The following is a 15,011-nucleotide window of genomic DNA, read 5'->3' as shown; positions in this document are numbered from 1 at the left end:
CCCCTGCAAACAAACCTCCTGAACCATTAAGAAACATTTTGTGCAATCTGCAGCAGTTTAGGGACTACGAACATTTCGTACCAATCTGATGGGTGTCTAGGAAAGAGAGCTCCAAAACCTGTGGTAGGCAATCCAGTGTCCCTGGAAACAAGATAACAATTTTTAGAAAACATGTCCAGTTGATATTTATAAACTTTCAGAGCTATACAAAACTAATTTGGGAGCTGAATTTTTATTATAATTTTTTTAAAGGATTTCCATGTTTGCAACTTTAATACACTTTGCAAAATAAAATGTCCCAACAAGTAAATGCAAAGAAATTTCAGCATTTTGTCCAATAACTACAATACACGATGAAGTCTATGTCACACATTTCCATGGAAAGGCACTATGCCAGGCTGCAGGACTACAGATGTGACTAAGAAACAGTTCCTACCCTCAAGGAACAATCTCAGAGGAAACATTTTCATATAAATAACTTGAATGTAAGTCCAACTGCTATGTAGAACATAAACAAAATGCTCAGAGAGCAAGAATATGAGAGCAATTAATTCTGATTAATGACAGCTTACCTAATTCTTACTGCATGTCAGGCAGCATTTTTATGCACATTTCATACTTCTTTTCATCTAAACTTAAAACAACCCTATGAAGTAGATACTTTTATAATTCCCATTTTATGAACTGAGGATTATAGATACCACATAATTTTCACAAGTAAATTGTGGAGATGGGGTTCAAACCTAAGTCGTCAGAACCAGGACCAGAAAAAAATGTGTAAAGGGGAAATGACATTTTAGAGGGACCTAGAATGCGTAGTGCTGATTGGCAAACAAACAAGGGAAAGGAATTCCAAACAGAGGGAACAGCATGAACAGAAAGCATGGAAGCTTGGGATGTGTTGATTGTGCTTGATGTGGTCCTGTAATATGTACCTGGGGCCACTATACCTCTTCACTACTTATATAAACCCTTTCCTGAATGTGCCTGTTCTAAGCAAAGGACAGTATGAAGCATACCTTTCAATAATTCCAGAGCTCATCGTTTCCTCATTCAATAAAGCTTTGCTCTTTATTTCAGCCAATTCTGTGTTTAAACAAACTTGTGCCATTTTCTCATGTGTTTCTGATATCCAAATCTGGAAAAATAAAAGCCGCATACAAGGAAAATAAATGAATTGCCACAAATGCTCAATTACTAAAATATATTTCTGAAGTACATTCTGATTTTAATTGTTGACTCCATTAACATTCAAAAATAAGAAATGTCCCATAGCAGTCAATGATTACATCATAAATATGTGAAAGTGGCAATTCTTTACTATGTTTTGTTGGAAAATAAAAATCAAATTGGTGTTTCCATGAAATGGAAAGTACCGCATTCAACTACATACTAATGCTTATTTGCTTTCTATTTCCTTCTCAAGATTAGTATATTTTAACTTCTCTAAGTAAGAAAATGTACCAGTCACTTTGTAAATTGCATAGAACTTCAGATACCATCATCATCATCATTATCCATTCTCTATCACAGAGGATAATTCAATGAACTATCAAGCAATTATCACTATGAGAAAAACCTGATAATTACAGGGTGTACTAAAGTCAATTGCAGAAGCATCATGGTAATATCTAGAGGATCTCAGAACAAAAATGGATGCTGAGGATTCAATATTCTTCCCATACAAAACTCTAGAAGATCACAAATGTGGAGGTTCACAGCAGAGATTCAGAACTCACTGCCACCGAGAAACCAACTACTTTCTCCAAATCTGAAGACTAGCTTCCCTAAGACATCCAATGAAGCCCAAGATCACATTAATTCCACTAGATTTGTTCAGAAAAGAGAAACTACTGTTTAGAAATTTGGAGACTTCAGCTGCAAGAGTATCATAGCTAGAGTCAAATTCCTTTGGTCCATTTTTGTTAAGTATAAAAAGACTCTGTAAAACTAAGAACCCATCCTACGCAAAGCAATTTTAACTGTAGTCTCTGATCCTGGCTACCTGGTCTACTCCTAGGCTTCTATGACCACTGGCCCCTAAGACCTCAACCTTCTGAATCACCAGCCTCCCAGCCTAATTTCCTAGCTCTGACTCCTATATTCTTAGCTCAACTACTCCTCCTCATAGATTCCAAAGTTCACAAGTCAGTGGCAGGGGACACTGTATTGGGCTTCATATTTTATACTTCAACGAAAAATAAGACGTTATCTTTTAGGGAAAAAAATTACTAGGTATCATCTTGTTTTAAGGTAAGGTTGACCCCAAAATTAACCTTAGATATGCTCTCATCATTTTTTTAAATTTTATTGATTTATTTACTTTTACACAGCAGGTTCTTACTAGTTATCTATTTTATACATATTAGTGTATATATGTCAATCCCAATCTCCCAATTCATCCCACCGCCACCACCACCACCCCCGCTTTCCCTCCATGGTGTCCATCTGTTAGTTCTCTACATCTGTGTCTCTATTTCTGCCTTGCAAACCGGTTCACCTGTACCATTTTTCTAGATTCCACATATATGCGTAAATATACAATATTTGTTTTCCTCTTTCTGACTTACTTCACTCTGTATGACAGTCTCTAGGTCCATCCACGTCTCTACAAATGACCCAATTCTGTTCCTTTTTATGGCTGAGTAATATTCCATTGTATATATGTACCACTTCTTCTTTATCCATTCGTCTGTTGATGGGCATTTAGGTTGCTTCCATGACCTGGCTATTGTAAATAGTGCTGCAATGTACATTGGGGTGCATGTGATATTTTGAGTTACGGTTTTCTCTGGGTATATGCCCAGTAGTGGGATTGCTGGGTCATATGGTAATTCTATTTTTAGTTTTTTAAGGAACCTCCATACTGTTCTCCATAGTGGCTGTATCAATTTACATTCTCACCAACAGTGCAAGAAGGTTCCCTTTTCTCCACACCCTCTCCAGCATTTGTTTGTAGGTTTTCTGATAATGCCTATTCTAACCAGTGTGAGGTGATACCTCATTGTAGTTTTGATTTGCATTTCTCTAATAATTAGTGATGTTGAGCATCTTTGCATGTGCCTCTTGGCCATCTGTATGTCTTCTTTGGAGAAATGTCTACTTAGGTCTTTGGCCCATTTTTGGATTGGATTGTTTGTTTCTTTAATATTGGTGTGCATGAGCTGTTTATATATTTTGGCAATTAATTCTTTGTCCATTGATTCATTTGCAAATATTTTCTCCCATTCTGAGGGTTGTCTTTTCGTCTGGTTTATATATTTTGGTGATTAATTCTTTGTCCACTGAGTCATTTGCAAATATTTTCTCCCATTCTGAGGGTTGTCTTTTCATCTTGTTTATAGTTTCCTGTGCTGTGCAAAAGCTTTTAAGTTTCATTAGGTCCCACTTGTTTATTTTTGTTTTTATTTGCATTACTCTAGGAGGTGGGTCAAAAAAGATCTTGCTGTGGTTTATGTCAAAGAGTGTTCTTCCTATGTTTTCCTCTAAGAGTTTTACAGTGTCTGGTCTAACATTTAGGTCTATAATCCATTTTGAGTTTATTTTTGTGTATGGTGTTAGGGAGTGTTCTAATTTCATTCATTTACATGTAGCTGTCTGGTTTTCCCAGCACCACTTATTGAAGAGATTGTCTTTTCTCCATTGTGTATCCTTGCCTCCTTTGTCATAAATTAGTTGACCATAGGTGTGTGGGTTTATCTCTGGGCTTTCTATGCTGTTCCGTTGATCTATATTTCTGATTTTGTGCCAGTACCATATTGTCTTGATTACTGTAACTTTGTAGTATACTCTGAAGTCAGTGAGCCTGATTCCTCCGGCTCTGTTTTCTTCCCTCAAGATTGCTTTGGCTATTCGGGGTCTTTTGTGTCTCCATACAAATTTTAAGATTTTTTTGTTCTACCTCTGTAAAAAATGCCATTGGTAATTTGATAGGGATTGCATTGAATCTGTAGATTGCTTTGGGTAGTATAGTCATTTTCACAATATTGATTCTTCCAATACAAAAACATGGTATATTTCTCCATCTGTTTGTGTCATCTTTGATTTCTTTCATCAGTGTCTTATAGTTTTCTGAGTACAGGTCTTTTACCTCCATAGGTAGCTTTATTCCTAGGTATTATATTCTTTTTGCTGCAATGGTGAATGGGATTGTTTCCTTAATTTCTCTTTTTGATCTTTTGTTGTCAGTGTATAGGAATACAAGAGATTTCTGTGCATTAATTTTGTATCCTGCAACTTTACCTAATTCATTGATTAGCTCTAGTAGTTTTCTGTTAGCATCTTTAGGATTTTCTATGTATAGTATCATGTCATCTGCAAACAGTGACAGTTTTACTTCTTCTTTTCCAATTTGGATTCCTTTTATTTCTTTTTCTTCTCTGATTGCCATGGCTAGGACTTCCAAAACTATGTTGAATAAGAGTGGTGAGAGTGGACATCCTTGTCTTGTTCCTGATCTTACAGGAAATGATTTCAGTTTTTCACCATTGAGAATGATGCGAGCTGTGGGTTTGTCATATATGGCCTTTATTATGTTGAGGTAGGTTCCCTCTATGCCCATTTTCTGCAGGGTTTTTATCATAAATGGGTGTTGAATTTTGTCAAGAGCTTTTTCTGCATCTATTGAGATGATCATATGGTTTTTATTCTTCAATTTGTTAATATGGTTGTATCACATTGATTGATTTGTGTATATTGAAGAATCCTTGCATCCCTGGGATAAATCCCTCTTGATCATGGTGTATGATCCTTTTAATGTGTTGTTGGATTCTGTTAGCTAGTATTTTGTTTAGGATTTTTGCATCTATACTCATTAATGATATTGGTCTGTAATTTTCTCTTTTTGTAGTATCTTTGTCTGGTTTTGGTATCAGGGTGATGGTAACCTTGTAGAATGAGTTTGGGAGTTTTCCTTCCTCTGCAATTTTTTGGAAGAGATTGAGAAGGATGGGTGTTAGTTCTTCTCTAAATGTTTGATAGAATTCACTTGTAAAGCCATCTGGTCCTGGACTTTTGTTTGTTGAAAGATTTTAAATCACAGTTTCAATTTCATTACTTGTGATTGGTCTGCTCATATTTTCTATTTCTTCCTGGTTCAGTCTTGGAAGGTTATACCTTTCTAAGAATTTGTCCATTTCTTCCAGGTTGTCCAGTTTATTGGCATAGAGTTTCTTGCAGTAGTCTCTTACAATGCTTTGTATTTCTGTGATGTCCGTTGTAACTTCTCCTTTTTCATTTCTAATTTTATTGATTTGAGTCCTCTCCCCCTTTTTCTTGATGAGTCTGGCTAAAGGTTTATCAATTTCGTTTATCTTCTCAAGGAACTAGCTTTTAGTTTTATTGATCTTTGCTATTGTTTTCTATTTCATTTATTTCTGCTCCCGTCTCTATGATTTCTTTCCTTCTACTAACTTTGGGTTTTGTTTGTTCTTCTTTCTCTATTTCCTTTAGGTGTAAGGTTTGATTGTTTATTTGACATTTTTCTTATTTCTTGAGGTAAGATTGTATTGTTATAAACTTCCCTCTTAGAACTGCTTTCGCTGCATCCCATAGGTTTTGGATTGTCATGTTTTCATTGTCATTTGTCTCTAGGTATTTTTTGATTTCCTCTTTGATTTCTTCAGTGATCTCTTGGTTATTTAGTAAAGTATTGTTTAGCCTCCATGTGTTTCTGTTTTTTATGTTTTATTTCCCTGTAATTGATTTCTAATCTCATAGTGTTGTGGTCGGAAAAGATGCTTGATATGATTTCAATTTTCTTATATTTACCAAGGCTTGATTTGTGACCCAAGATGTGATCAATCTTGAAGAATGTTCTGTGTGCACTTGAGAAGAAACTAATCTGCTGTTTTTGGATGGAATGTCCTATAAATATCAATTAAATCTATCTGGTCTATTGTGTCATTTAAAGCTTCTGTTTCCTTACTTTCTGTCTGGATGATCTGTCCATTTGTGTAAGTGAGATGTTAAAGTCCCCCACTATTATTGTGTTACTGTTGATTTCCTCTTTTATAGCTGTTAGCATTTGCCTTATGCATTGAGGTCCTCCTGTGTTGGGTGTATATATATTTATAATTGTTACATCTTCTTCTTGGATTGATCCCTTGATCATTATGTAGTGTCCTTCCTTGTCTCTTGTAACATTCTTTATTTTAAAGTTTTATCTGATATGAGTATTGTTACTCCAGCTTTCTTTTGATTTCCATTTGCATGGAATATCTTTTTCCATCCCCTCACACTCTGTCTGTATGTGTCCCTCTGTCTGAAGTGGGTCTCCCATAGACAGCATATATAAGGGTCTTGTTTCAGCCAGCCTGTGTCTCTGGTAGGAGCATTTAATCCATTCACTTTTAAGGTAATTATCAATATGTATGTTCCTATTACTATTTTCTTAATTGTTTTGGGTTTGTTTTTGTAGGTTCTCTTCTTCTCTTGTGTTTCCCACTTAAAGTAGTTCCTTTAGCATTTGCTGTAGAGCTGGTTTGGTGGTGCTGAATTCTCTTAGCTTTTGCTTGTCTGTAAAGCTTTTGATTTCTCTATCGAATCTGAATGAGATCCTTGCTGGGTAGAGTAATCTTGGTTGTAGGTTCTTCCCTTTCATCACTTTAAATATATCATGCTGCTCCCTTCTGGCCTATAGGGTTTCTGCTGAGAAAACAGCTGTTAACCTTATGGGAGTTCCCTTGTATATTATTTTTCATTTTTCCCTTGTTGCTTTTAATAATTTTTCTTTGCCTTTAATTTTTGTCAGTTTGATTACTATGTGTCTCGGCATGTTTCTCCTTGGGTTTATCCTGCTTGGGACTCTCTGCGATTGCTGGACTTGGGTGGCTCTTTCCTTTCCTATGTTAGGGAAGTTTTCGACTATAATCTCTTCAAATATTTTTTTGGGTCCTTTCTCTCTCTCTTCTTCTTCTGGGACCCCTATAATGTGAATGTTGTGGTGTTTAATGTTGTCCCAGAGGTCTCTTAGGCTGTCTTCATTTCTTTTCATGCTTTTTTCTTTATTCTGTTCCTTGGCAGTGATTTCCACCATTCTGTCTTCCAGGTCACTTATCCGTTCTTCTGCCTCAGTTATTCTGCTATTGATTGTTTCTAGTGTATTTTTCATTTCAGTTATTGTATTGTTCATCTCTGTTTGTTCTTTAATTCTTCTAGGTCTTTGTTGAACATTTCTTGCATCTTCTCGATCTTTGCCTCCATTCTTTTTCTGAGGTCCTGGATCATCTTCACTATAATTATTCTGAATTCTTTTTTCTGGAAGGTTGCCTATCTCCACTTCATTTAGTTGAGTTTCTGGGGTTTTATCTTGTTCCTTCATCTGGTACATAGTCCTCTGCCTCTTCATTTTGTCTCTCTTTCTGTGAATCTCATCATTTTTGACAGTAAAATATTTCAATAAATCAATCAACACCATTGAAAATTATATGAAACAAAGATATTGCCAAACTGAAATAATGAGTATTAAAAGGAAATTAATAGCACTACTGGTTCTTAAGTTTATTGACTGCTTATTCTGTATCAGACACCATATTAAGCACTTTATATACATTATTCCCCTAAATACTTAAAGCAACCCTGAGTGTTGTATATCAATCATCGTGGCAGAAGGAAAAGAAAAATCAAATGGGGAATGAAGAGAGTTTAATAAAGAATCTATTTATAAAAGTGTGGCCAGAATTCAGAAAATAAACAAACAATGATGAAGCACCCTGAAGACAGCAATATTGGGGAGGCATAGGGTAGGGCAGTTATGGAACCCAGCATGATCTACTGCTGTAAAAAGAGGGTCACTTGGTAGTTGTGGCTTTCAGAACAGACACAGTGTTTTAGTCTGTTCAGGCTATGTTACAAATATTACAGTCTGAGTGGCTTATAAACAACAGAAATTTATTTCTCACAGTTCTGAAGGTTGGGAAAGCCAAGACCAAGGCACTAGCAGTGACTGGTGAGTGCCTACTTCCTAGCTGATAGACAGCCATCTTTTCACAGTGTCCTCGCAATGGCAGAAGTGGGGAAGGAGCTCTCTGGTGTCTCTTTTATAAGGGCATTAATCTCATTCATAAGGACTCCACCCTCATGAATTAATCACCTCCCAAATGCCCCATCTCCTAAGTCTATCACACTAGGAGTTAGAATTTCAACATTTGAATTTGGGAGGGATACAAACGTTCATCCCATAGCATATAGCCACTGCCAATCCATGGCCCTGCAGGGAGGAAAGCACAGGAATAAATGTCCAAGCCAACTCTCCTCCCACTGCTGATCACCTGTCAGTGCCTTCCAAAGGCCAATTCCTGGCAATTCACAGGAAGCCAGAGGGCAAAAGAGCTCACTGATGCAATCCATAAAGGTCAGCCTGCTTGGCACAGAGCAGGGTTGAGAAGGGTGGAGAGTGGATCTGGAGGGAGAAAGGAAGGACCTTTGGCATAGTTTATCTTCATTTTAAGGAAGGGAAAACTGAGGCTGAAAGGGATAAAGTAATGCCCAGCTAAACCAGAGAGAAAAGTAGAAGTTCCACAATTCAAAACATGCAGTCTGACTCATTCATTCATTCATCCATCCATATCTGTGAAGTGTCAGGCATCCTACTAAGTTCTAGAGCTAGAGTATTAAATAAAACCCAGAGGCTATCCTGGCTGTAGCTTAGATGAGTTGCAATAAATCATGGGGATAATGGTAATAACAAGAGCACATGGCCAGACACCATTCTAAATGTCTTCACATTAAATGCTCATGAAAACTCTATTCCCACTTTACACCCAAGGAAATAAAGACATGGAAAACTGTAAACTCTTGACCAAAGTTACAACCTAGTAAGTGGTGGAGCCAAGAATCAGTAAGAAGCCATCTGACTCCAGAGCCCACTCTTAACCTCTGTGTTCCTTGTATCAGAGGTAAATGTTATCCCCCAATATTAGACTTCCCATCTTCATCAATAATAGAACCCCCAAATTTTAGCTGGGCCCATGAGGCTTCAGACTACATTTTCTAGTCTCCCTTATACATAGATATGACCAGTGACTGGTTCTGGACAACAGGGCATAAGTGGAATAAATATATACAACCTCCAGGAAAGGTCCTGCTTCTGTTTCTCTTCTTGCTGCATGGAATGTGGACATAATGACAGGTTTCCAGCAGCCATATTGGGCCCTACACAAGGGATGGCAGAGCAAGAAGCTAGAAGTGGTAGGTCTCTGACAATTTATGGAACTTCCATACCAGTCCTGGCTTGCTATCCTCTAGACTTTTTACATAAAAGAATAAAACCTTATGTGAACAGCCACTGTTGATTTTTGGTTTCTGTTGCACATAGGCAAACCTAATCCTACACCACCTTAATGTGAAAAATCACTTTGGTCTAGAAATGTTCATAACCTGACATAGGGTGGATAATTTATAAAAGCACTTCCATATGTTTAAAAGTCTTTGGGGCTTTATATATATATCACAAACTGGAGATTGGCAATTTGATATGTGAGATAGCTAAATTAACACAGCACCAACTCACAGGATAATCACTAAAATTTCCATTTAATTTGCATAATAAAATCTAGCTTGAGTCAAATGGTAATATAAAAAATATCTAATGTGTGTACAGGACGTGCACTTCATGATATCATTCTTATTCCCCGTTTTCCTGAGTATCAATTTTTTTAAGTCCAATTTCTAATCTTCCAAGATGAACTCTTCCCATATGTGCTACGTTTAAGAAAACCCAGGGACTTCCCTGGTGACACAGTGGTTAGGAATTCGTCTGCCAATGCAGGGTACATGGGTGCGAGCCCTGGTCTGGGAAGATTCCACATGCCGCGGAGCAACTAAGCCCATGCGCCACAACTACTGAGCCTGCACTCTAGAGCCTGCGAGCCACAATTATTGAGCCCGTGCACCACAACTACTGAAGCCCGTGCACCTAGAGCTCGTGCTCCACAACAAGAGAAGCCACTACAATGAGAAGCCCGCGCACCACAACAAAGAGTAGGCCCCGCTCAACGCAACTAGAGAAAGCCCACGCACAGCAACAAACACCCAACGCAGCCAAAAATAAATAAATAAATAAATTTATTAAAAAAAAAGAAAACCCAGTAGACATATAACCTGGGTAACAGGTACAGGAAAAGAGCAAGTCACTTAGGGCTTCCCCTCAAGTTCCACATTTGAGTGTAACCAGCCTCTTTGTGCTGAGGATGACTTACCCCCTGGCAGAATATCTCTTGGCAAGATTCATTTTAAATGATGCCCAATTGACATTTCTTTTTTGGCTTCCTTATAGAGTTCCCTGAAAGCATGCTCCTCTGACCCATACTGACGGAAGTGCAGGTAATTCTCAAGTCAAGTCTCCCCTCTGATGCCACAGGCTGCTTCAGGAACGAGTCAGATCCCAATCCACCTAGTTCCCCGACTTCAGGGCAACATTTATCAAATTGCCGGTCTGATAATGTTCAGGCCCCACACTATAGCTTGATGAGCAGGACATGCTTCCACCCAGCACTGGTGGGTGCTTCCCCACCCAGTGGGGACAAGAGGGATGGGACTCAGCATGTACACCCCTCCAAATGACTCCCCCAAATTCCAAATACTCTCATCCAGGTCTCTTCAATTTCAACATTTTCTTTCTTTTTTCCTTTTTTTTAAACCTTCAACGTGGATGAGAGATCAAGAGGTTCAAAACCAGTTACTACCCAAATGTTCTGCATGTTCTCATTATGAAATGGAGAAGTTGGCATCTTTTATCTTAGATCTTCAGTCATAATTGAGGAAGAGTCTTATTTTATCCTGTTAAACAGCACTCCCCCTACCACTGCCAAAAAAGTCATCATCAAAAAGTAATACAGGGCTTCCCTGGTGGCGCAGTGGTTGAGAATCTGCCTACCGATGCAGGGGACACGGGTTCGAGCCCTGGTCTGGGAGGATCCCACATGCTGCGGAGCGACTAGGCCCGTGAGCCACAACTACTGAGCCTGTGCATCTGGAGCCTGTGCTCCGCTACAAGAGAGGCCGCGATAGTGAGAGGCCCGCGCACCGCGATGAAGAGTGGCCCCCACTTGCCACAACTAGAGAAAGCCCTCGCACAGAAACGAAGACCCAACACAGCCATAAATTAAATAAATAAATAAATAAAATAAAAAATAAATTAATTAATTAAAAAATAAACAGCTGTTGTTTAAAAAAAAAAAAAAAGTAATACAGATACTTTGTTAAAAGTCTTTACCTTTAAAAATCATCCAAAAGGCTATTCTTATTTCTCAGCAGTAGTTTTGTCCTGTTTTCTGTTTTTGTGGCTCTACTTTCATGTCTAAGTGAACACAGTAGTACCACATACAGATTATTTAAAGGATCCCAGAGAAGCAGAGAGGCCCCCTTCCCATCATTATTTTGAACAACTGAGACGTACAGGGTGCAAAAAATAATTTCATTATTTTTCTTCACTGCCAGTTCAAGTTAGCCTTTATGGGATTGTTCTTTCCCTGCACCTAGAAGAGATAAATTATGGACAAGTGCCATATTTTCTTCTGGTCACTTTCAGGTAACAAAACCACTGCTTGTCACAAAAGCAGTCTCAGTTAAGTAATTAATATTAGTAGAATAATCACAAGAGGGCCTTTTATTTGTCTAGTTGTCTGAGGGAAGGACGGAGCAGACTAAGCAAAGAAATAGAAAATCAGCCAACCCTCCTTCTACACACACATTCCGCTGCAGACTTCCCTGGCCTGGAGCAGACTCTAGCTGGAGGAGAAGAAAATCTTTAACCTTAAATAAAATTCATCATTTTGATGAGATATTTTAATTATTGAAATGTGACCAACAGACTTTTAATTATCTGAGAGTGACCATAAAAATTATGGAAATTGCACAAGATCTCATCCAGGGGTAGAGAAAGAACTAATTCCACAAAGTAGGGTGAAAAGACAACAGAGGCAAAGAATGTGTGTGTGTGTGTGTGTGTGTGTGTGTGTGTGTGTATGATTGCACCTTTTGAGTGCCATTTGTTCAACCTAACAGTTATACCTGCTTAAGCAAACTGATATATATGAAATATTAAAATCTAGTTTCTCTAAAAGTTAAATTAGGGCATGATTATTGGTATAGAAAAAGAGTTGCAAAGGAGGGTAATGGGATCAAAATGGCAGATGCCTCATTTCATTCATGTTCCAAATCCCTAGAAATGGCAGATACTTGATAGAATTAATAAGCCCATAGTTACAGCATAAGACAAAGAAAGTACACTCAAGTTGGCCAAAAATTATACAGAATTCCCGAAACAGGAAAGGCAGATGCAATTGTGCTGATATTGGAATAGACAATCCAAAGTAGATCCAGGAGAGGATGCTAGAACCTGTGGCATCAACTCCAAACTCAGAGATTATGGAGATAGGAAGCAAGAGGGAGCCCTGACTCAACAGCCCACTCTCCCTAAATATCTTCCTTTTCCCTGGTGCAAGTGGTTCTCCTCCACTGACATTTTAAATTACTCCATTTACAACAATTTGATCCATATGCCTCTTTCAGGTACTTAGATCTGAATGCTAGAAGCATCTGTAAGACTGTAGTGCTCAAAATACTATTCTACTATATTAATCAAAGAAAAACATACCTGAACCAATTAAGTAAATGATAATTGAATTTCTCTGATCCATTATAATTATATGCCTTTTAGGGTCACTAATTTTTATTTTTAAAAATTTTTCTTATTATTTTTTTAACATCTTTATTGGAGTATAATTGCTTTACAATGGTGTGTTAGTTTCTGCTTTATAACAAAGTGAATCAGCTATACATATACATATATCCCCATATCCCCTCCCTCTAGTGTCTCCCTCCCACCCTCCCTATCCCACCCTTCTAGGTGATCACAAAGCACCGAGCTGATCTCCCTGTGCTATGTGGCTGCTTCCCACTAGCTATCTATTTTACATTTGGTAGTGTATATATGTCAGTGCCACTCTCTCACTTCGTCCCAGCTTACCCTTCCCCCTCCCCGTGTCCTCACATCCATTTTCTACGTCTGTGTCTATATTCCTGTCCTGCTAGGGTCACTAATTTTTAAATGTTGTATTTTCATCCACTAAAACAGCTCATATTTGAGACCTACTTAGGTATTCATCTATTCATAAAATGAATGTTAGCACACATTTGTACACTTTTAGCACACTTTTTTCATTTATTTGTCATTTTTAAGTCCAAAGTGACTGTGATGCTGTTAAAACTAATATTAGCCTAATTTGCTCATCAGTGTTGTCCTGTTAGTTCCAAAAATGCCTTGGCATTGATCCATAAGCTGTATAAGAAAAATCTGTTTAATGAAATTTCTCAAGTTCCTCTTTGTTCCTTTATATCTAAAATTTCTCACCTTCTATGACACAGCATCAAATCTGCTCTGTATTTAATCCTTCTGAGTTTATGGGATTCAACATGCAGCACTTCCTCAGAAGTGCCCTTACGTAAGCCATTGTGACAGGGCCTTTGGTAGTGCCGTGAGGGTCCATGGGTGAGGAACTTTACAAATGAAGAAACAATGATAGAAGTACTCTTGATCATTTATTTTGCATGGGACTCACTCTGTTATAGCTAAGTAGTACATCAATAAAGTCCAAATAAAATACCAAAACAAAATATTGGAATTTAAAACACTATTTCCCATAATCACGTGGACTAATAAGACAATCAGAGAAACTCCAGTGGCTTGAATTAAATTACTGCTCTGCTGTGAATCCATGGTCCCACTCAGCCTCCTGAAGCCTGAGGGGCCACTGGGGTAGGAATTCGATTATGCCACTACTGAAACTTAGGTAGTATGTTTCCAGATTCCACCAACAGATGGTTCCTTTAAACATTCACCTCAGGAGCTTCACGGTGGTCACCTCCACTAGAAAGCCATCTTTTTTTTTTTTTTTGGCTGCACCACCACTCAGCTTGTGGGATCTTAGTTCCCCAACCAGGGAGTAAACCCAGGTCCTTGGCAGTGAAAGCACAGAGTCCTAACCACTGGACCGCCAGGGAATTCCCTAGGAAGTCATCCTTGACCCTCCCATCAATCCATTTCAGTTCAAGTGCCCCTCGCAGCATCCTGATCTTCTCCGTGTCATATCATCCATCATGCACACTGCCACTGTGGTTGTAGGCACCCATTAACCCCATAAGCCTGTGAATTCCTGATGTACAGTGACCTTGCTTTGAATTATGTTTCTTACCCCAGCACTCAGTGTGGTAACTTGGCACACATTTCTTATCCCAGCACTTAACAAAATAACAGGACCTTAATACATGTTTGTTAAATACAGTCTTCTTTCCTTTCTTCCTTCCACAAATATTTACTAAGCGCCAACTATGTGTCAGACACCATTCTGGGAACTGGAGATACAGCAGAGAACAAAACAGACCAAAGTCCCTTCTCTCATGAAGGCCTGTATTCTAGTAGGGGGAGACAGACAATTAACAACTAAAAAGTCTTAAGTATGTCCAGTCATTGAAGGGCCATGCAGAAAACTAAAGTGAAGGAAAGGGATAGAGAGATGTGAACAGACTTCTGTTTTACACACAAATGGGCAACTGGCTCATTGAACAAGTGGGACTTGTAAGTAGGTACAATTAGAAAACAAATCTATTCTTCTTCCATCGCTGCCCATTCATAGTTACTTGGAGGGTCTTATTCTTTTTTATGTTCTTTGATGAAATATAGGACAGGCTCCAGGGCTTTTCTGGTCACTCTCAGATAATATATTGATAAAAACCTTCTTGCTACTTCTGTCTCAAGAAGAGCCTTTTTGAGGTAAGTAAAATGCCCAGTCCCATGTACTAGCCAAAACTTCATTTAAAATGAAAGATTCTCATTCCTCCACCTTGGGCATGTTTTAGTCTGGCCTGCTTCAGTTGGCTTCTTCCCAATTGTCCCCCTTGGACTTCTTCCTTATACACCAACTCCTTCTGGCTCCTTGAGCGTTTAAGATGAGGGTGAGGGGACATGAGGAAGGAGAGAAGCAAATGCAGGAAAAGCGGATATGTAATCT

General features: G+C 38.4%; 1 protein-coding gene across 1 annotated transcript in view; it reads right to left on the bottom strand.

The window, feature by feature from the left end:
• CFAP95 (cilia and flagella associated protein 95) overlaps positions 1–15,011 on the bottom strand; it is an 84,008-nt gene that overhangs the window by 45,132 nt on the left and 23,865 nt on the right. Inside the window, exons 3-4 of the mRNA XM_007182246.2 lie at positions 1,020–1,138; positions 82–141 (exon numbers count right to left, since the gene is read on the bottom strand). Coding sequence (XP_007182308.1) covers positions 82–141; positions 1,020–1,138 — 179 coding nt within the window. The remainder of the gene's footprint in view (positions 1–81; positions 142–1,019; positions 1,139–15,011) is intronic.

Source organism: Balaenoptera acutorostrata, chromosome 6 (genome assembly GCF_949987535.1).
Source record: "Balaenoptera acutorostrata chromosome 6, mBalAcu1.1, whole genome shotgun sequence".
Lineage (NCBI taxonomy): Eukaryota > Metazoa > Chordata > Mammalia > Artiodactyla > Balaenopteridae > Balaenoptera > Balaenoptera acutorostrata.
This window is presented reverse-complemented; position numbering and strand designations above follow the sequence as displayed.